Genomic DNA, 21,705 nt, shown 5'->3' on the forward strand with positions numbered 1-21,705 from the left:
GACTACATTAATTGAAGAACAGGTTTATATTATAAAAATACACAATAAGCAAACATCATCTGTAGGTACTTTTATGATCAAAACATTATATACAGGTCTATTTAGACACTATCACAAACTAATTTTTACACAACCTCACAGTATGTGAACTGTAAAAACTAAACCAGAACCTTTATGAACAAGTTAAGCAAGTTCTAGCCTTGTTTTTTGTTGTTATCCTTCCTCATTCCTTGTCATTTGCTTTTTCAAATCACTTGAGAGCACAAGAAAGTTCTCACAGTCTGTAGTTATGAATTTTTAAAAATCTATTCAGCAAACATCATAATGAAAGCTGAAGATGACAATGAAGAGCGAAGGTAAGATTTCAAATATATATATATATATATATATATATATATATATATTTGCATGTACTTAAGTTAATATGTATTATACTACTTACCAACCTAGAATGGCTATTTACGTTTTGAATTGATTTTTTTTGTTTTACAAAAAACACTAATCTTCTAAAAATTATTAGAGGGGAATTGATGTTTAATTGCCCTGATCTGTGAAGACGTATTATGTTGCACCTAATAGCGTTCAGCTGAAGAGACCAGATTCACCTGTGCTCAGTCTATTATCCTTAAAGAGCGATAAGTCAATGAAAACACCCATTCAGTTAAAAAAAATTATCAGTTAAGGTAAATCTATTTACCTTTGTGTACACATGGCTTAAAATAACCGTTGGTTCTGATAATACAGATTTATTTTTAACTAAACATCACTAAGGGCAACAATTATTTTTGCTGCAACATAATATTGCTCTGTAAAGTTAAAGATTCTGTTGATTTTTTTAGAGTTTAGACAAGATTGTAATTTTGTTTTTATGACTGCAAACTTTTTGACCCCCATCCCCCCAGAGTTGTAGTCATTGTTACCAAATATTTATTTTGCAGTTTTCGGCAGAGATACAATTCACCTGAACCCAGTGCTGTGTCCATGAAAAGTGACAAATCCATGAAAACACCAATTCAATTACAAAATACAAATGTTCCAGATCAAAGGTAAATATAATGGTTTTTCTTATGTTATTATTAATATTTGTATTTAAGTTGTATGTGATGTAACACTCACTTTTTGGTTGTGCAACAACTGTGAGGCAGCTAAAACTTTTTTGTCCTTAACTCTTGATGATGACAAACATAATTTGTAAGAATGTAATTATTGTAAGCCAATATTAAGATGGATTTTCTTTTGTCGTTTGCAGTTTACAGCAAAGATACCATTCGCCTGATCTCAGCGTTTTGTCCCTGAAAAGTGACAAATCAATGACAACACCAATTCAGATGAAAGATGGACATCCTTCAGTGTATCAAAGGTTAAGACAGAATTGTTTTGTTTTTGTTTTTAGCTGCAAGAGAGACAAAACCTCTGCAAAAAAAAAAAAGTCTGCAAAGATAAGTAAAAATTATGAAAATTTAAGCTTAGTTTAAAAATTTAATTCTGTTTATCTGAAGGTAAATCCAAAAAACTTTACATTTAAATATGGCTGTGTTAGTTTTGACAATGTGGAAGCCAGATACAGTATACTGAATGCAAAAGTTATGTTTGCTGTAACATAATCTTCTTCTCTAAAGTTAAAGATTGTGTTGCTTTTACAGCGCTCAGACGAGAGCAGGCTCATTTGTTCCGAGTGTTGTGTCCATGAAAAGTGACAAATCGATGAAAACACCCATTCAATTACAAAATGGAAGTGTTCCAGATCAAAGGTAAATATAACTGTTTTCCTTACACTATTAATAATATACATATTTAAGTGTTATGTGATGTAACATCCACTTATTTTGGTTGTAATAACTTTTTGTTCCTAATTTTTGATGATGACAAACATTAGTTAAGAATGTAATCATTATTACTTAATATGAGATGGATCATTTTGCTGTTTGTAGTTTTCGACAGAGATACAATCCACCTGAACCCAGTGCTGTGTCCCTGAAAAGTGACAAATCAATGAAAACACCAATTCAAATAAAACATGGAGATCCTCCAGGGTATCAAAGGTAAAGACTGAATTGTTTTGTTTTGCTAGTATTTACTGCGAGAGACAGAACTTAAAAAGTCTGCAAAAAGAAGCAAAAAATTATGAAAGTTCAAGCTTGGTTAATCAATTTTTTTAATTCTGTTTATCTGAAGGTAAATCCAATGAACTTTACATGTAGCTGTGTTGGTTTTGACAATGTGGTAGCCAGATTAGAGTATATTGAAGGCTAAAATTATATTTGCTTCAACAATCTTTCTCTCTAATGCTAAAGATGGTGTTGCTTTAACAGTGTTCAGACAAGATCAGGCTCATTTGTTCCCAGTGTTGTGTCCATGAAAAGTGACAAATCCATGAAAACGCCTATTCAGTTACAAAATACAAATGTTTCTTATCAAAGGTAAATAAAATTGCTTTTCTTTATAATATAATTGCTTTTCTAAATATAATTGCATTATTATTAGCAATCATATTTAAGTTTGTGATGTAACATCCACTGTTTTTAGTTGTAACAACTTTTTTGTCCCTAATTTTTGACGTTGACAATGTAATCATTGTTACTCAATGTGAGATGGATTGCTGTTTGCAGTGTTCAGCAGAGATACAATTCACCTTATCCCAGTGCTGTGTCCCTGAAAAGTGACAAATCAATGAAAACACCAATTCAATTACAAAATACAAGTGTTCCAGATCAAAGGTAATTGCTTTTCTTACATTATTATTAATATTCATATTTAAGTTATATGTGATGTAACATCCACTTTTTTTGGTTGTGTAACAACTGAGGCATCTAAAACTTTTTTGTCTTTAATTATTGACGATGACGAGCATCATTTGTAAGAATGCAATAAAAGTTAGCCAAGATTGAGATAGATATTTTTGTTGTTGTTTGCAGTTTACAGCAAAGACACCATTCACCTGATCCCAGTGCTGTGTCCCTGAAAAGTGACAAATCAATGAAAACACCAACTCAGTTACAAAACGGACAAAATCCAGGGGATCAAAGGTATGTGTTAATTACTTTAGAACTTTGTGTGACATTAGTAAATTGTGTTGCGTGATTCGTTTAAACATTTTCCTCCAATAAAATTAGCATCCGACAGGGAATTTCCAACAAAACTTATTTTATAAACATCAGGTGTAAAAACAGTGCTGGTTCTTCACTGTGTTTAGTAAATCCTGACAGTACTGTTTTAATGCTAATAAGACCATTTAAACTGGCACAAACTTTCCTTCAAAAGTGTACACACTAAAACTCACTGAATCTGAATCTCACATCACTAATAAAATACATTCTTAACACATTTAAAACACAAAAAATCATCCCCATGGAAAACTACACACACATTAAGCACTCAGCTTGTTAAAACTAAATCATGTTGTATTATAAAAAAAAAATTGAATATACAAAAGTTATTCAGAAAATCCTATCAGTACAGTACCGCACAGTAGAGACCTATATATAACCAAACCAGGAAACTTTATGAACGAGTTAAACCAGTTTAAGGCTTTGTAAACAAGTTTTAGACTTGTATTTCTGTTCGTTTTTATGACTTCTAACGAAATAGTTACATGCATGACCCTCGTTCCACGAAGGGGGGAATGAAAATGCTTTATGTCATTTGACAAATTGGAGGATATTGCCAGATAGTCTATGATTCTGAAGAGCAAAAAAAAAAAAACACACCAACGAATGCCTATTATTATTATAAAGCCATCAGCTGTGGAGAGCTCGGAATACTTTGAGCTGAAGAAGCCGAACACACAGCTATGAGCTAAGGAACAACTGCTAGGGGGATGGAACATAGCATTCCCTTGCTTTGTTTACCAGACTTTACAGGGTTCGACACTGCTGCTTAGCTGGTAGAGTGAGCTGGGGCGGTCTTGGAGCTGCAGGCGGGGGCCCTTAGCGAGGAGAAGCCGAGGTGGATGGGTCGGTGGGGAGAGCAGTTTCTGAGCTCACCTATAGATGACTTGCCCCATCACACTCAACTGCTCGAGCAAACTATATCAACATCTCGCATATCTGCCAAGTTTAGCCAAAGGTGGCATTTCTGGATCATCATGCAGCTCCACCCTCATGCAGCTCAGCCAATGCCTGTGCTTGGTAGCGCTGTTACGTGGCCATAACATGCAGGACGGAGGTCGGTTTAGGCTATGGCCCCAAGGGAAGCAGACAGCCTACACATTTAGGACAGGAGTCTTGGCTGACCTCCTCCTGGAAAAGGCGATTTGTGGGCAAAGATAGACAAAACGTCACACTCCACCTAGTGTATCGCACCATACCCCCTCCTGGCTACTCAGCCATTAAGGGTGGTGAGGGCGGAAGCGCATGCAGACTGGAAAGAGAAAGGTGCCCTCCAATTCTGCATGAGTTCACTGTGCACCTCTGGGAAAAAGGGGACATGGGGCCTAGAGGGTTTGCCCCTTTTGTTAGCCACCATGTAGCTGGGAAACAAGCCCACCACAGAAGCAGCCAGGGATAGCACGGCCATTTGCATTTTTATTATAATGTTATCATTATTATTTATTTCATGCATATTTATATTTGTTTTAATAAAAACAAGCTTAGATTTGTCCACCTGTTGAGTTTTGGTGATGTATGCACCACCATATGGGGCATACGAATAGGATGGGTGTTGGGATATAACCCTGAACTGAATTTAGAAATAGTTTCAAAATAAATCTTTGCACTTAACAAACAAAATGATGTATGTAGGCTAATGGATGTCTTCAGGGAAGTGTATACAACACCGTTTCCTTATTCCACAAAAGTAAAAGAGTAGAAGTAAAGTAAAAAGAAAGTAAAGAGGGTGAATGAAGAAGGCTCGTTCTTTATTCTTGCTGTAGATGGCCTGTTTAATTTGCTAGTAAAGCGTTCAGTTTTTCTATTTACAAAGTTCACCATGTAAATAGCAAATGTACCATTTCTTGACGTAACTGTCTCTTAAAGAAAATAGGAGATGAGACTCTGATTGCATGTTATGCTCAAAACACAGCCATATCTCATTAAGAGAATAAGCACATCCCTGTTAGACTACGGTTTAGACAAAGCATATTTTTCAGTTCTTAAAATAGCAAAAGTGGATTCGGACACGCCCTGAATGCTTTTACGACATGCCCTTTAGACTTTGTGCCTAGCTCGGTTAAGTAGAGCTCTTTTTTAGGTGGTTGCGATTACCTTAACCTGCTTGGTTGCAGAAAAACAAGTGAATGAGTGACACAAGATTATATATTTTTTAATTTAGGAAAAGTCATCATGCCTTCTGTATTGAAAGCAAATTTTTTGATGAAGTTTTGATGCTCACTTCAAAATTGTATTTTGCCTGTAAGGTATTCACGGACAAACTCTTATCAGGATATCCTGACGGCTGAAAGCTTACCTGGAAGATTCATTCCTCAGTATGTAAAAGACACCAATAATCAAATTAATAATATCTGTATTTGTGCATATGTACTGTTACTGACAAACATATTTTCAACAGACAGGATTCTGAAACACTTGAAGTCAAAATTAAAAAATTCAAATCAAACATAAAACAGAAACATCAGTACCTTTTTGAAGGATTTGCAAAGCAGAGAAACCCAACACTCCTCAATGAGATTTACATAGATCTCTACATCACAGAGGGTGGGAATGGAGAGATCAGTAATGAACATGAATATAAAAGGATAGAAAAATCTCTGAAGACTGCAGCAACAGCAACAATACCTATAAAATGCAGAGACATCTTTACACCTTTACCTGGACAAGACAAAGCCATCAGAACTGTGCTGACGAAGGGAGTCGCTGGCATTGGAAAAACAGTCTCTGTGCAGAAGTTCATCCTGGACTGGGCTGAAGAGAAGGAGAATCAGGACGTCCAGCTCATATTTCCACTTCCTTTCAGAGAGATTAATCTGATGAAGGACAAAACACTCAGTCTGTCAGATCTTCTTCAGCTCTTTTTCCCTCAAACTAAAGAAATGGAAATATCCAGTGACAAATATAGAGTGATGTTCATTCTTGATGGTTTGGATGAATGTCGGCTTCCCTTAAATTTCAGAAGGAACGAGACTCTGAGGGATGCAAACAAAGAGACATCAGTGGATGTGCTGCTGACGAACCTGATTGTGGGGAATCTGCTTCCCTCTGCTCTCATCTGGATCACCTCCAGACCAGCAGCAGCAGATCTCGTCCCCTCTGAGTGTGTCCATCGAGTGACAGAGGTACGAGGCTTCAATGACCCTCAGAAGGAGGAATACTTCAGCAAGAGAATCAGTGATCAGAGTCTGGCCAACACAATCATCTCACACCTGAAGTCCTCCAGGAGCCTCTACATCATGTGCCACATCCCAGTGTTCTGCTGGATCTCAGCCACTGTTCTGGAGAAGATGTTGAGTGAAGCAGAGACTGCAGAGATTCCCAAGACTCTCACTCAGATGTACACACACTTCCTGATGGCCCAGATCAACATCAAAGACAGAAAGTACAATGAAATTAACAAAGATAAAGAGATGATCTTCAAGCTGGGGAAACTGGCGTATGAGCAGCTGGAAAGAGGCAATATAATCTTCTATGAGGAAGACCTGAGAGAGTGTGGCATTGATGTGGCAGAAGCTTCAGTTTACTCAGGATTGTGCACTCAGATCTTCAGAGAGGAGTTTGGCTTGTATCAGGAAAAAGTCTTCAGCTTTGTTCATCTGAGCATTCAGGAACATCTAGCAGCTCTATATGTGCACCTCTCCTTCCACAACAATGGTGAAAATGTCCTTGAAGCACAGGAATTTGGAAAGCCAATGACAATGTTAAGCTTACACAAATCTGCAGTCAACAAAACGTTACAAAGTTTGAATGGACGTTTTGATCTTTTCCTTCGATTCCTTTTGGGACATTCATTGCAGTCAAATTACAGCCTCATAAAAGATCTTTTGGTGAAGAAGGAATACATAGCCTTGGAAAAAGAGGAAACTATTGAGCATCTAAAGAAAATATTACAAAGCATCACTTGTGCAGAAAGGGCTCTACTTCTCCACTACTGTCTGAAGGAACTTAACGATCAGTCCTTTATTACTGAAACGCAAAGTTACCTGAATTCTGGAAAACTAAATAGTGGCCCTATTTACCCACACATTTATTCAGCTCTGGTTTACATTTTAATGGCATCCAATGAGAAGTTTGCGGAGTTTGAACTTCAAAAATATGGAAAGGGGGACCTGGTCCTGAACATGATGCATCCTGTGATCAAGCTGTCAAAAAAGATCTGGTAAGAACATTTAACTGTGCTAACAGTCAATAAAATAAAAACCTTAAAGAAATAGTTGACCCAAAAATGTCAATGCTGTTATTAATTACTCCTCTTCATTTGTTTCCAATCATCAGAGACCTTTATTCATCTTTAAAACACACATTTAAATATTCTGAGAGCTCCATAGACCTCCATCCTCCATAGACAGCAATGGTCCTTCAAATCAATCCAAAATCCAAAAAGATAAAAAAAAAAAAAAAAAAAACATCCCCCAAAGTAAAACAGACCACGTGTCATCAGTGGTTCAATCGGAATATTACGAAGCTACGAGAATGCATTTGTGGTTATGTTTCCATCTATCTATATTTATGTGCATTTTGGAACATTAAATGAAAAAAATGCTTAAAGCATTCATTTCAATTCAGCTTTATTTATATAGCGCATTTACAATGTAGATTGTGTCAAAGCAGCTTCACATAGAAGATCATAGTAAATGGAAACAATGTTAGTCCAGTCCATTCCCTATCTCAGCAGGGTGTTTTCACACCTCTAGTTTAAAAAAAGTCAGGAAATTGGGAGAGTCCAGCTTTGTTTAGGTGGGAGCATTGAGTAGCGAAAGAGGGAAGGGTTTGCATGAAAAGGGGAGTTTCAGTACGTGCACAACAGGGGTCCGTTCTTCGTACGTGGATTACTCAGTTAGCTGGATTTGGATATTGACGATTTGACCCGATCCAGGATCGTTTCGTTCTTCAAAGCTGATCTGAGAGTTGTTGTCATAGCAACAGTTCTGGTAGCTCAAACCTGATCGGAAGCAGGTTCAATTCATATAAACAGGATTAGATCGGGTCAGTTCAAGCAAAGATAATAGAGAAAGTACCGAATTATGATATTTTCTTACAGTAGTAGTTATATACACTTGGGAAAATAGTAAAAAAAAAATGTAACTATATATATATATATATATAAAGTTATAGTTATTAATAAAATAAAGTTATATTAACAAAACTTATGCAATCTGCACCCACGAAATGAAAGTACAAAGAGAAATTTTATTGATATGAACTTTTTAGATCGCTTATTTAGTACAATTTGTGTATGATAATAGAAATGCACAATATGTGACTTTTTTTAAAGCAATAATACATTTATGCTGTCATAAACATGTTTTGACAGTTAATATGCCAGTGATTATGCTTCACAAAAGTTGCAGACACCTTTACCAATATCAAAATGCTTTTGTAAACATCCAGTTATTCCATACAGCGATTAAAATAAAAACGGTAATAAAACTGTAATAAAGACAATCTTCTCTAAATGTAGAACTGAATACATTGATATGCATTGAAATACATGATAAATACTCTTGACACATGAAAGTGTAAAGCCTGCAGTTCACAACATATGTGTAAAGTTATTGCGTGTCATATTTAACAAACCGTTTACTGCTAATTTGATGTAATTTTGCTCACATGGATAATTGAATATTAATCAGATGATGTCATTACACTGCTGTGCCGTCAGCCAATCGCTGCATTGCTGATCATGATTTCAAGGATCGATAGATCTGTCCTTCACAACACACGCAGCGATCTCAGATCAGTTTACCCAGACATTCTAATCTGATTCGCAAACATGTTTGAAGAACCAAATTAGCGAGAGATCAGTTATGAGATTAAAAGATCCAAGATCGGCAAAATCATCTTAGATCATTTAAGCGAGGTACGGAGAACGGACCCCAGCTGATTTTCACAGAGAAAACACAAACACAAACGCAGGGGAGATAGACAGTGATTCGAAAAGCAACATTTACAGTGGACCTAAGTGCTGTGCGGAAGCGGAGGATTTTCAGTCCATAATATTGTAGTGATATTAATGTACTGTAAACTTAGTAACTAAATCATTTTGACTAAGATCCGTCTTTAGACACTGAAAGAGTTCAGCTGACGATACTAACTAACTTTGCCTCTGAATAAACATAAACAAAGAACACTGATCACACACTTACCAAATCCATAAAGACAGGACAATCAACACCAACTGGAACCCCGTCTTTTTTTAAAAGTCGACGAGTGGTAAATCTGGATTTAACCATGTCCATTTTCTCCTGGGTAAAAAAAAAATAATTCCTTATGAACTTATTTTTCTCGCGTATTAGCAGATCACTGTAATCCAACTGCTTGAGGCCTCAAGTGCTTTCATCGCGGGGAAATGGAAACAAAACCTTCGTTGCAGCACATTTATAAATGCAACACTGACGACCCGTGTCTCCAAACAACTCTTGTACTACTTGTTTGAATTACAGTTGGCAACACAACGTGGCGTCTCTCTGAATACTGAAACAGGTAAAAACATTCTAAGACATATCATGCATATTAATGAAGTTGCATCTCGTTCACAATATAGAGCGCGCTGATTGGTTCCAATCAAGTCTTTCTCAAGAATTATTAAACAGATGTGCTGAAAACTCAATGACGTCACTTTGTAGCATTAATTTACATTTTTGGATGGAAACATGGCTAGTTTCAATATTGTTCACGAGCACTGTATGAATTTCTGTTTGAAACCAATAACAGGCACATCCAATATCATATCTTAAATATCTTAATTTGTGTTCTAAAAATGAACAAAGGTCTCAGTGGTTTGGACCGGGTGAGTAATTAATAGCAGAAACGTCATTTTTAGGTGAACTAAACCTTCAAGTATAAACAAGATCCTAAATTTATACTTTATGCAAACCGCATCCACTTACTCACTGTACCCAGTATTTATATTTTTGTCCAAAAACGAAAAAAACACTACTACAAATGATACCAAACATGTATTGTTGGCAGGTTGAAGGAATGTAATTTAACATATAAAGGTTGCATAACCGCATCTGCTGTCATTTCATCACAATCTAACGTGAGAGAGCTGGACCTGAGCCACAACAACCTGGACGACAGAGGAGCTGAACTAATCAGTGTTGGATATAAAAGATCACGCTACAGGGAAGAACTGTATGTTTTTATGGAAAACATCCAAATAAACTTACAAATAATCTATTTCATTTGAAGATATTTAATAAATAGTTTTAATGTCACTTCAGGATAAAAGAGTGGTGCAGCTACTCAATCTACAATCTTAATGACAAAGGGCAGGCCAAAATCGCTGAAGATTATGTGTCCTGCACTGCTGGACTACAAGACACAGACTGCAGACTGCAATCTTTAAAGTAGGTTCAATAAAATACTTGTAAATGAGTCTACATCTCATAAATTGTGTAAAATCTTTTTTTTTTTGATGTTTGATTGGGACAACATATGCATTTTCTCTTCTTTCAAGTCTGAGGGCTTGTGGAATAACAGAAGCAGGCTGTGATTACCTGGGCAAAGCTCTGAGTTTAAACCCTTCCCATCTGAAAGTGCTGGACCTGAGCTGGAACACCATTGGAGACTCTGGAGTAAAACACCTTTGTGCTGCTCTGGAGAAAGATCACAGCGCAATGGAAACACTGAAGTGAGTTACAACAAACATAAAGAGGTTAGAAGTCAGATAACTTTCAAAGATAACTTTTCTCTTTTTTTTTCAGTTTAAAAAAAATATATAAAAATAATCCAAAACAGACTTCTAAATGTACTTTTCTGTATAGATTTTGCCAGCAGAGCAAAATTTCTAAACGTTTTGTAGGAATATGTTTGCCTGAATATAACGGGAAATATGCAGAAGTATGCAGAAGGACTTTTAATTTTTCAGTAACCTGGGTTGAACCCTTCCAGTGAACTGTATGCAGTTACAAATTCAGTGCGCTTAAGGCCTGTTTTCTTTAACAACAATCTTCTCTGCCTGATTGATATACTAAACAGCGAGTCTCAGAATGTACAAGCACTGCATTTAATTAATTTTTACACGCCATGTCTTTAAATATAAACATTTACCCCAGTATTTTCAATAGAATTTCTGCGCTAGCCTGCTGATTTTGACTTTTCATCTCATTTTACACATTAAACGAATGCCAGGGCTCAACAATAAGACTGCCCGGTTAACGTTCGAGGTTACTAAAGTAACCCTTCGTTCCCCGAGGAGGGGAACGGAAGCACTATAAGTGGATTTGATTGTAAAATCCACGCATTGGGAGGTTCGGTTCAGAAGCTACTCGTCTGAAAGAGTATTGAACGGGCCAATTAAGAATGAATTGGCAGCGCAAGCCTGCGCAGGTGAGCGGCATAAGCAATCAACTGAGTATATAAGCTCACCTGGCGCCAGCAGACGCTATCCTTTTTAAGCTGAAGAGACTTTCAACAGCTAAGGGACAGTCATTATGGCGACGGAGTATAGTGCTTCCGTTCCCCTCCTCGGGGAACGAAGGGTTACTTTAGTAACCTCGAACGTTCCCCTTCGGGGGGAACTTCAGCACTATAAGTGGATTTGATTGTAAAATCCACGCATTGGGAGCCCATTGAAAGCGCCATAATGACTGCACCTTACCAACACCCCCGATGAGGAGATAGTCAAGCAAGCGTGACGCACCCACATCATGGGGGGCGCGGTCCTCCAACGTGTCCCTGGCCCTAATTTATCCTACTTCAACAGAAGTTTTACGGATTATATATATTTTTTTGGGAAGTCGTGAGCATCTAGATAATTCTAGGAAATACGACAGTACGTTGGGAAGCGTGCAATCCCGATAGGGAGGACGCTGCGGAGGCCATCCGTTACCCAAGGGGGGATAGATGGCAGAATTTACATATGGACTAGCCCTAAAAGGGGGAGTACGCATAGCAAAAGAGTGGTTAGCGGGGAGGGAAGACACGGGTCCGCCCAGGGGGGGACTTAACCGTGGCTGAATAAGCATATGGGATCGCCTAGTGGGGACCACGCATAGCAGGCACCTTTACCCAAAACGCGGGCTGACCAGCGGGCAGACCTACAACGTAGTGGGCCAGCAAGTGACTCCTCCGCTGAGTCAGTGCTGGGGGCCACGGAGGAATCTGCAGGGCTCACCTGACGGGGAACTTTACTGACAGATAAAAAGGCGCACGTATCTCCGTGTTAGGGAAAATGGCGCAGCAAGCGTGTTTCAACACCCTACCGAATTGTTTCCTCAATCACCAAGGGTTACCTAATACCCTTGAGGAAACCGGCTCCACTCGCAGATTGTAAAACCTTGCAAATGTGTTGGGTGTCACCCAGCCCGCAGCTCTACAGATGTCTGTTAGAGGGGCGCCGCGTGCGTGCGCTCGAGAGGATGCGAAGCTCCGAGTGGAGTGCGCACGCGCTCTCGGGGGACGCGGCTCATCTCGGCTCTGATAGTGAAAGAAGGCATCCACAATCTAGTGGGAACTTATTTCGGTACGGCACTTCCCTGCTGCCGACCGCTATAACAGACGAAGAGCTGCTCAGATGATCTAAACTCTGAGTGCGGTCCGGATATTACGCAAAACGCGAACTGGACAATAAATAAGGGCTGGGTCTGCCTCCTCCGAGGGCAGCGCTTGCAGGCTCACTACCTCGTATTAAAACGGAGTGGTAGGAACCTTGGGCACATATCGCGGGCGGGGTCTCATACGTGAGAGAAGCCAGCCCAATTACAGGCACGAGTCACTGACCGAAAAATGCCTCCGGGTCCCCGACCCTCTGATCGATATCAACGCGACCAGCAGAGCTGTCTTCAGGGACAGAAATATACTGAGTCGAGGATCGAAGGGATCTGACGCGGCTTGTGTAGCGAGGGCGAGATCCTAAGAGGGCATGAGAGGGGGTGGGGTGGATTAATTCGCTTAACGCCCCTGAGGAACCGGATGATGAGGTTATGCGTTCTCACGGTGCTGCCAGCCACCGCGTTATGAGAGCGGAGATGGCAGCCACGTAACCTTGAGTGTGGAGGGCGACAGCCTGCTCTCCAGCTTCTCTCGGCGTAAAGAAAGCACAACGCTGATCTGGCAAATTACGGGGGTCTTCTCAGCGAGAGACACACCATTCAGTGAATAGACTTCACGTCAGGGCATAGACGCGCTCGGGGAGGGGGCTCTAGCCCTAATGACGGTATTAGCCACCGCAATCGGAGGTTACCTAAGTCTTCCTCGCGTCTAAAAATCTCCAAAGATCGGCGAGGGTGCCAGGTGGTGCCCTGTCCCTGAGAGAGTAGGTGCTCTCTCGAAGGGACTGCCAGGGGAGGGCTATCGCGAGGGAGAGCTCTGACATCCAGGTCCGGTTGAGCCAGAGGGGCGCAACCAGCAACCTGTTCCTCGTCCTCCCTGACCATGCACAGTAACTGCGCGAGCAGGCTCACTGGGGGAAACGCGTATTGCGCGTGCCCCGAGGCCAGCTGTAAGCCAGTGCATCCGTGCCGAGAGCGCTCGGTCAGGGAAAGAACAACTGGCAATGAGCGATCTCGGGGGAAGCAACAGATCGATCTGGGCTTCCCCGAATCGCGCCCATATCAGCTGAACAGACTCGGGGTGGAGTCTCCATGCTCCAGGACGCAAGGCTGCCGTGAGAGCGCATCGGCTGCACGGTTGAGCTTGCCTGAATATGAATGGCGTGCAGCGATTTCAGCCGCGGATGACTCCATAGGAGCAGACGGCGGGCGAGCTGAGACATGCGGCGAGAGCGCATACCCCCTATACGGCTGATATACGCCACCGCCGCCGTACTGTCCGTCCTGACCAGCACGTGTTGCCGCTCCAGCACCGGAAAAAAACGGTGGAGAGCGAGGAACACTGCCAACAGCTCCAGGCGATATGCCAATGCAACTGGGTACCTTTCCACAGGTCCGCAGCCGCATGCCCGCAACGCACAGCCCCCCAGCCCGTGTTGGAAGCGTCTGCTGAAACGACAACAAGACTGGACGCCTGTTCTAGAGACACCCAGGCCTGTAGGAACGAGGGGTCGCTCCAAGGGCTGAGGGCGCGGCGACACAGCGCAGTAACAGAGACTCGGTGTGCGCGCGCGTGCCATGCGCGTCTGGGGACTCGATCGTGAAGCCAGTGCTGAAGTGGTCTCATATAGAATAATCCGAGCGGCATGAAGCAGCTGCGGATGCCATATGCCCCAGGAGCCTCTGAAATAGTTTCAGTGGGACCACTATTTTACTGTCGAGCTCTCTCAGACAGTACAGCATCAGCTGAGCGCGCTCTCCGGAGAGGCGCGCTGCCATGGTGACCGAGTCCAGCTCCAGCCCGAGAGAAGAGATCCTCTGCACGGGGGCGAGTTTGCTCTTTTCTCGGTTGACCTGAAACCCCCACAGGTGGAAGTGCCAGAGCACTTTGTCTCTGTGCATAATCAACTCTGTGCATAATCAAAGAGAGGGCAAATTCAGCCAGTCGTAAAGAAATTGAGTATGCAGATGCCCGCGAGCCGAAGGGGCGCTGAGGCACCCTCCGCGGGCTTGGTGAGGACCCGCGGAGACAGAGAGAGCCCGAAGGGGAGGGCTTTGTATTGCCAAGCTCGACCTTCAAACGCAAACCGCAGAAACTGTCGGTGGCGAGGAAGAGTGGAGACATGGAAATACGCGTCCATCAGGTCTAATGCTGCAGACCAACCCAGAGGACGAACGCACCTGAGGATGCGCTTCTGCGTGAGCATTCTGAACGGCAGCTTGTGCAGGCAGCGGTTCAAAACGCGCAGATCTAGGATTGGCCGTGACCCACCGCTCTTTTTGGGCACGATGAAGCGTGGGCTGTAAACCCCGCTCTCCATCTCGGCTGGAGGGAGCGGCTCGATTGCATCCTTCGCCAGGAGGACAGCAATCTCCTCTCGCAAGACAGGGGCGGACAGGGGGCTGACCCTGGTGAATACACACCCGTGACTTGGGGGGCCGTTTCGCGAACTGAATCGCATAGCCGAGTCTGATTGTGCGTATGAGCCACCGCGAAGAGCTGGCCCGCGCTAACCAGGCAGGCAGAGCTCTCGCTAATGGACTCATCGCTACAATCGCTGACGTACCAGCAGTGGGGCAGCGCGGAGTGGGTGTGCTGATCCGGGAAGCTCGCGGGTCCCACGGAAAAGCTGGAGGTGAGATATTTGCTCTCACTCCAAACCCGAGCTCCGGAGGGGAGGCTCGAGGGGTGGGAGAAAGGAGACCGTCCTCCCAGCGCTCGTGAGCCACTGGCGAAACGCACCGAATCTGCAAGCTAGAAAGCATAGCATCCCAGACTGGCAGATTTCGGGCTGTCACATCTGGGGAAGTGAAAAGTGCCCTTTCATAATGTTTTCATGGCAGTAAAAAAGTGCCGTTGGAAATAGGGCCCCGCCCTCCAGCGGGGAAAGAGCAAGTTCCCTCTTCTCCAGATGGCCTGTCCCAGGGGCGCTTCGCGGTCCGTTGCCGGACTTAGCGGCGTTCTGGGCAGGGGGGCTGCCTGCTTCCGAGGTGCCCGACGCGCTCGCTTCGCCGAAGGCGTGTGCGGGGGCGGAGCAGCTCTCGTAGGCGGGCGCCTTCGGCGAGGAGCAGGTATGAATGGCACGGCGGGCGGAGCGGGCTACGGACCGCCGATAAGACATCACCCACCAACTGCTCTCTCACCGCCTTGAATTCCTGGGTGAATTCACAGACAGTGTCGCCGAACCTGGCTGGGGATATGGGGAAGTCAAGAAAGCAGACTTTGTCGACTTTGCGCATATCAGCCAGGGGTGGCGCTCCTGGACCACTAATGTGGACATCGTTCTCCCCAACGCACACGCAGCGGACTCAGTAGTCCGAAGAGCTAAGTCGGCGGCGGTGCGAAGCTCGTAAGCCTGGGTTGGACCCACCCTCGTGCAGCTCGGCCAGCGCCTGCGCTTGGTAGCGCTGGTAGGTGGCTATCGCATGCAAGGCGGAAGCAGCCTGGCCCGCAGCTATGTAAGCTCTAGCTCCGAGGGAGGTAGATAACTTACAGGCTTTGGATGGGAGACGAGGCGAACCCGCCAAGAAGAGGCGCCGCGCGGATTTACCGCCATCGCGCACTCAACCTGAGGAATCGCCACATACCCCCTGGCTGTTTCACCGTCAAGAGTGGTTAGGGTGGAGGAACACGCAGCACGAGCAGAAAAAAGTGCTTTACAAGACCGCGTGAGCCTACTGTGCACCTCCGGGAAGAAGGGAACGCCCCTCTAGTCGGTCCGGCCGCGGAGCTGGGGGATAAACCATCTCCAACCCACGGCCGAAGCAGCCCGGGAAAGCACGGCTAACATGTCCGTTTCAGGATCCGTAGTGACAGCGCTCACCAGCCCGAAGGGGGCGAGCGGGTCTGGATCATCACCGGACAATGAAAGCCCACCCTCCGATGCCGCGGTGGACATCTGGTCTCCGGTGTCATCGGGCGTAAGGGCTACCATCTGTTAGACGGATCGCTTCCCCCGCCCGAAGCTTGGATGGAGCGCTTAGAGGAGCGGGAGGTCCGCGGGCCCGTGGGCGACGGATTATCTCTCGCTGAAACCCTCAGATCTGCCCGAGTGCCCGCTGCAGAGCAGGGGACAACTGGGGTGGTTCGCCCTTTTGCAAAGGCTAACCGCGATCTTGCGCAACAGTCATGGCATCGCAATGACGACATGAACTGCCCGCGAGCAGCGCATTAACATGCTGGACCCCCAGACATGTAACGCAGTGCCCGCGCCAATCATCCGAGGACAGGAAACCACCGCATCCAGAAACGCACAGTCGGAGCGCCGTCCTGATAAGGACGTGCTGCACGACTGTGTTGCTCTTTCTGTGAAGTTTGCAACTTTATACGCACCGCTCTGGAGGACCGGACCCAAAGAACGCCAGGCAAGGGAGAAACCCAGCTCGACCGTCTGCCACTGCGTGTACACACTCTGGACCGGGAGAATGCTCTCGTTCGCTCAGAATCGCTGGTCACAGCAGGAGGAACCCTCATCGACTCGATCAGAAAGTCTCTGAAGCGAAAAGGATAGCGTCTGCTGGCGCCAGGTGAGCTTATATACTCAGTTGATTGCTTATGCCGCTCACCTGCGCAGGCTTGCGCTGCCAATTCATTCTTAATTGGCCCGTTCAATACTCTTTCAGACGAGTAGCTTCTGAACCGAACCTCCCAATGCGTGGATTTTACAATCAAATCCACTTATAGTGCTGAAGTTCCCCCCGAAGGGGAACCAGGGCTAGCGTGAGAAACCCTTATGACAGTAGTCAGGTTCATTACTGAAACAGACAGTAATGAACAAGTGTTGCCTTGCCATAAACATTTAATTTGTCTGCGACTATTTGTCAATTGCATGCATTTTAAGTTTTAAGTCTTTAAACACTACCTTCTCTGTGATGTCGTAAACACCATATTGCTTTCTGGTTCCTCTTATCTGATTTGATGTTTTGAGCTTGCATTTTTTTCCTGTAACCTGGTAACAACCAGTACCGTGAGGAAACGGCAACATCAAATTATAAGGCTAAAAGAAAATGTCTGTTTCTAACATCTTGGAAGCAGACATTTACTTGCGAACATCGTGACAAAAAAGAAAAAAAAATTAAGTGATGTTTTGCACAGTTTGACATCAGTTTGACAAGTCAGCCACCTTTTGTTAAATAATTTCGAACCGCAATCGAAAAACCACCCATTTTCCATACTGCTCTTTTTGTTTGCATAACACTTTTATTAACTTTTTGTAAGAATTAAAGGGGTTCCACAGACTTTATTTTTGACACATTTTTTAAAATATGCGGCTAAAAATATCTGTTAACTTCCCTTTTTTTTTTTTTTTTGGTGGGGCCAGTGAAAATCTGAACCACTGGCCCGATCGGACCAGTAAAAGAAATCCTTAGCGTTGAACTATGAATGCTGAAGTCTATTTAACTGATTATATTTTTATTACATTATAACATCAATGCTGTGAAAGGAACCGAATAAAAGTGAAAAAAAAAAAAGTCACATTAACCGTTCACCGGAAGTTTATCAGTGGGGGAAGAAACACTAGCTGTGCATATATACTATGTTTGATGATATAATTGTAATTATCCATAAAAAAAAATATTTTCCCCTATAGCTGTACAGTGTTTTCTGAATAAAAAGATTCCCCAAACCTCTCTGTAAAATCCTTAGACTAATATGTCAATCATAATTTTGAACCTGACTTAATCTTAATCACCTAATCTTATTTTTTCTTGCTATAAATGTGTGCAGATTAGCATACTTAATGAAATACCTCATTTGAAAATTAGCAGATATAAAACATGGAACGTTTCCATTAACATTAAGTTAACCAATAAAACAAACTGAAAGAATCAATTTGTAAATTAACAGAACTTTGAATATCTTACCCAAAGTCAACATGTACCCTCACTAACATATAACTACATTTTTCTACTGAATCAGAAAATGCAATGGTAAGCATATTACATAGACCAACCATGTTCCGAACACTTTTCGTTGTGCTTCATTGATTTAACTACAACTGTTTATTAACAACGGTTTTTTAAGTTAAAGGTTTGATACTGATTAGAACTTGAAGGGGCAATGAGGTCTTAAAATATTGTCAGGTGTTAAAAAAAGTCTTTAAAAGGTATGGAAATTACCTTTAGGACTCCCGCATACTCTTATGATGCTACTGAGAAACCTGGAAATGTGAAAAGCATATTATGTTGAAAAATGAAACAACTAATAAATATTTTATTATTTAAGGTTGGAAAAATGTGGACTAACAGAGGAAAGTTGTGCTGCTCTGGCTTCAGCTTTCAGCTCAAAGTCCTCCAGCCTGACAGATCTGGATCTGAGTATTAATGATCTACAAGACTCAGGCGTACAGGAGCTCTGTGTGGGACTGCAGAATCCTCACTGTAAACTACAGAAGCTGAGGTAAATGATGTGAAACAGTGTCAGATTTACATTTATTTTCACTTGTATAACTACAGTAGCATTTCATGTTCAGTTTTTCATGGTCTTCAATCTACTCTGCTTTCTTCAGGTTGTCTGACTGTAAAGTTACACATGAAGGTGTGGCGCAACTGACTAAAGTGCTGGAATCAAACTCATCCCACCTGAAAGAGCTCGATCTGGAGAATAATTTGACAGATTTATATACGTTATATTTTGTGTAACACAACTCCTTACAACTCCTTAGATCTAAGTTTCAGTAGTCATGTCAAAACAGTAGGCAAATCAGCATGCTATCATCTCAAAAACATGAAAGAATTAGATGCTTTGTTTACATTGAGAAACTTGTTCATGCTTTTATCACCAGCAGGGTGGATTACTGTAATGGACTTCTCACTGGCCTTCCTAAAAAGACAGTCAGGCAGTTACAAACTAAAATTAAAAACTAAATGTACAAATCAACCTCAAATAATTATGCAATTCTGATGCTGTGTTCACACCAGATGCCATTCGAGCGTAAATGGACGTGTGAACGTTTTGAGTTTACTCGCTTCATTCGTGTGTCAAATTCACCTCACAGTATACATGGATTTACGTTATGGGCAAGGCTTCTGTCTTCCCTGTGAATGTTTATTGCTAAATAGCAAACATGGTTTTTGTTGAGTAGCTGTGTTGTAAGTGCTTTAGGAAATCTGAAAAACAGCGTAGACTCGTTCGGCGTCATGTCTGAGTGAACTGGATCCTCATTTCTGAGGTGCACCAGCTCCGTGAGTTCATCAGCTGCTCCAGAAACTATACCAGAATGATGGAGGCTTTCAGCGGTGCTTCAGACTGAGCCAAGCCCAGTTTGATAAGCTGTTGTCCGGTGTCGGCAAGAGAAAGAAAAAAATAGGCGTACCTTAGTGGGAAGGTTTAAACTCCACCTCAATGTCGCTGTTATTGTATACCTGTATGTGTTGCCAGATGTTTAGGGATTCATTTTGCGTTACAAATTGGATGCCATCATGGTCCACAACATAGTACTGGTTGGTTTGTAGGCAGTGCATTCTCCCGAATTTTTAACACACTCTGAGGTGTGCACGAGCACATTCAGAGTATCTGTATTGAGCTGGTTTTGTGGCTTTGTTTTGAAGAGATTTACTTTAGAAAAACACATTCATAAGATGCATTTAAATAGGGAAAAACAAGAACATCAAGGACAAACTCCACTGTCCTTCTCACCTTCCTTTTCAGCCCTACTTGAGCCATTCTCCATGTTGATTGGCTGAGAAAATGTAACATAAGATGAGATAGAAAACGTGTCTAACTTCATATTCTACAGACAGTAGAGAAAAGATGCAGCGAGACCAATTAGTGTAGAAGCCCTAAGATTACAATGAAATTCTCTTTAAATGCTAAAAAATTCTGAAACTATCAAACATTATAGTATTTTTTTCAGTATTGATCGTACATTGTAGTGTCGAATCTATCCACAACGAATCATCGAATTTTCGATTATCGATTAATCGATCGAATTATCGCATGTCTGGCAACACTGCCAACAACAGGTGCTACATCATAATCATTCCCCTACAAGAGCTAGCTTCCAACTAGAGCAATTTGCAGTGTCAATGTCAAACACACAAAACGCTCTACTTGCGTTATTCGTGTCACCTCATTCACGCGTAGGATGTCTATTCACGTCTTTGCGTTGACTTAACATGTAAGTCACTCACGCTTGAGGCCTAATTCGCATCTGGTGTGAACACACCATGAATGTGCCTCACACAGATGAATGGGTTTGACAAACCACCTGTAGAAACAGTCTTCTCTCTAAAAAATACATTCCCTTCTTTTATTCTAGCACTTAATTCTCTGAACACTAACAGTTTGTTTGTGTAATTAGCACTTTTTGTTTGTATTGCCTCTTCTTGTTGAATTGCTGAATGTGTCCTCATTTGTAAATCACTTTAGACTGTCTGCTAAATGAATAAATGTAAATAATTTCTAGTTGGTGTATGGACAACATGAACCCAGCATTTTTCTAATTACCATTGTGTATGTATGAAACTTGCCTTGCTTTACCTCCCCTTTCTTATAAAAATTAGTGTTATAATATTCCATATTTGCTATCTGAATGCAAGAACATGATCATGAAAGTCATTAAACTAACTTAGAGCGAATGTTTATGTCATTTTCATCCGCTTATCCGGGGCCGGGTCGCGAGGGCAGTAGTCTTAGTAGAGAACTCCAGACTTCCCTCTCCCCAGACGCTTCCTTCAGTTCATCTTGGGGATCCGGAGGTGCTAACAGGCCAGCCAAGAGACATAGTCCCTCCAGCTTGTCCTGGGTCTTCCCCAAGGCCCCCACCTGGTGGGACATGCAAGGAACACATCCCTAGATAGGCGTCCAGGAGGCATCCGAAACAGCCACAGCCACCTCAGCTGACTTCTCTCGATGTGGAGGAGCAGCGGCTCTACTCCGAGCTCCTCCCGGGTGTCAGAGCTCCTCACCCTGTCTATAAGCGTGCGCTCTGCCACCCTGTGAAGGAAACTCATTTCAGCTGCTTGTGTCTGAGATCTTGTCCTTTCAGTCATGACCCAAAGCTCATGACCATAGGTGAGAGTAGGACCATAGATTGACCGGTAAATCAAGAGCTTTGCCTTTCGGTTTAGCTCCTTCTTTTCCACAACGGACCGGTACA

The 21,705-nt window shown here is 42.6% G+C and overlaps 1 protein-coding gene across 2 annotated transcripts; it reads left to right on the forward strand.

Annotated features, from left to right (window-relative positions):
• Window positions 1-232: 232 nt before the first annotated feature.
• Window positions 233-21,184, forward strand: si:ch211-191a16.2. 2 transcript variants are annotated; one of them, NM_001444350.1, is given in 16 exon segments: window positions 233-356; window positions 939-1,046; window positions 1,250-1,360; window positions 1,644-1,751; window positions 1,932-2,042; window positions 2,313-2,420; window positions 2,610-2,717; window positions 2,916-3,026; window positions 5,354-5,422; window positions 5,506-7,266; window positions 10,080-10,244; window positions 10,334-10,459; window positions 10,570-10,743; window positions 18,831-19,004; window positions 19,114-20,502; window positions 20,536-21,182. In NM_001444350.1, coding segments are annotated over 15 exon segments (3,399 nt in total). In that variant the 5' UTR covers window positions 233-324; the 3' UTR covers window positions 19,247-20,502; window positions 20,536-21,182.
• Window positions 21,185-21,705: the final 521 nt, after the last annotated feature.

Source organism: Danio rerio, chromosome 15 (genome assembly GCF_052040795.2).
Source record: "Danio rerio strain M-AB ecotype USA chromosome 15, GRCz13ab, whole genome shotgun sequence".
Classification (NCBI taxonomy): Eukaryota; Metazoa; Chordata; class Actinopteri; order Cypriniformes; family Danionidae; genus Danio; species Danio rerio.

Coding starts and splice junctions, on each gene's coding strand:
- si:ch211-191a16.2 (XM_087283398.1), top strand. CDS start 325: ATGAAAGCTGAAGATGACAATGAAGAGCGAAG. Junction 357..938: donor GATGACAATGAAGAGCGAAG/GTAAGATTTCAA, acceptor TTTATTTTGCAG/TTTTCGGCAGAGATACAATT. Junction 7,267..10,079: donor AAGCTGTCAAAAAAGATCTG/GTAAGAACATTT, acceptor TATTGTTGGCAG/GTTGAAGGAATGTAATTTAA.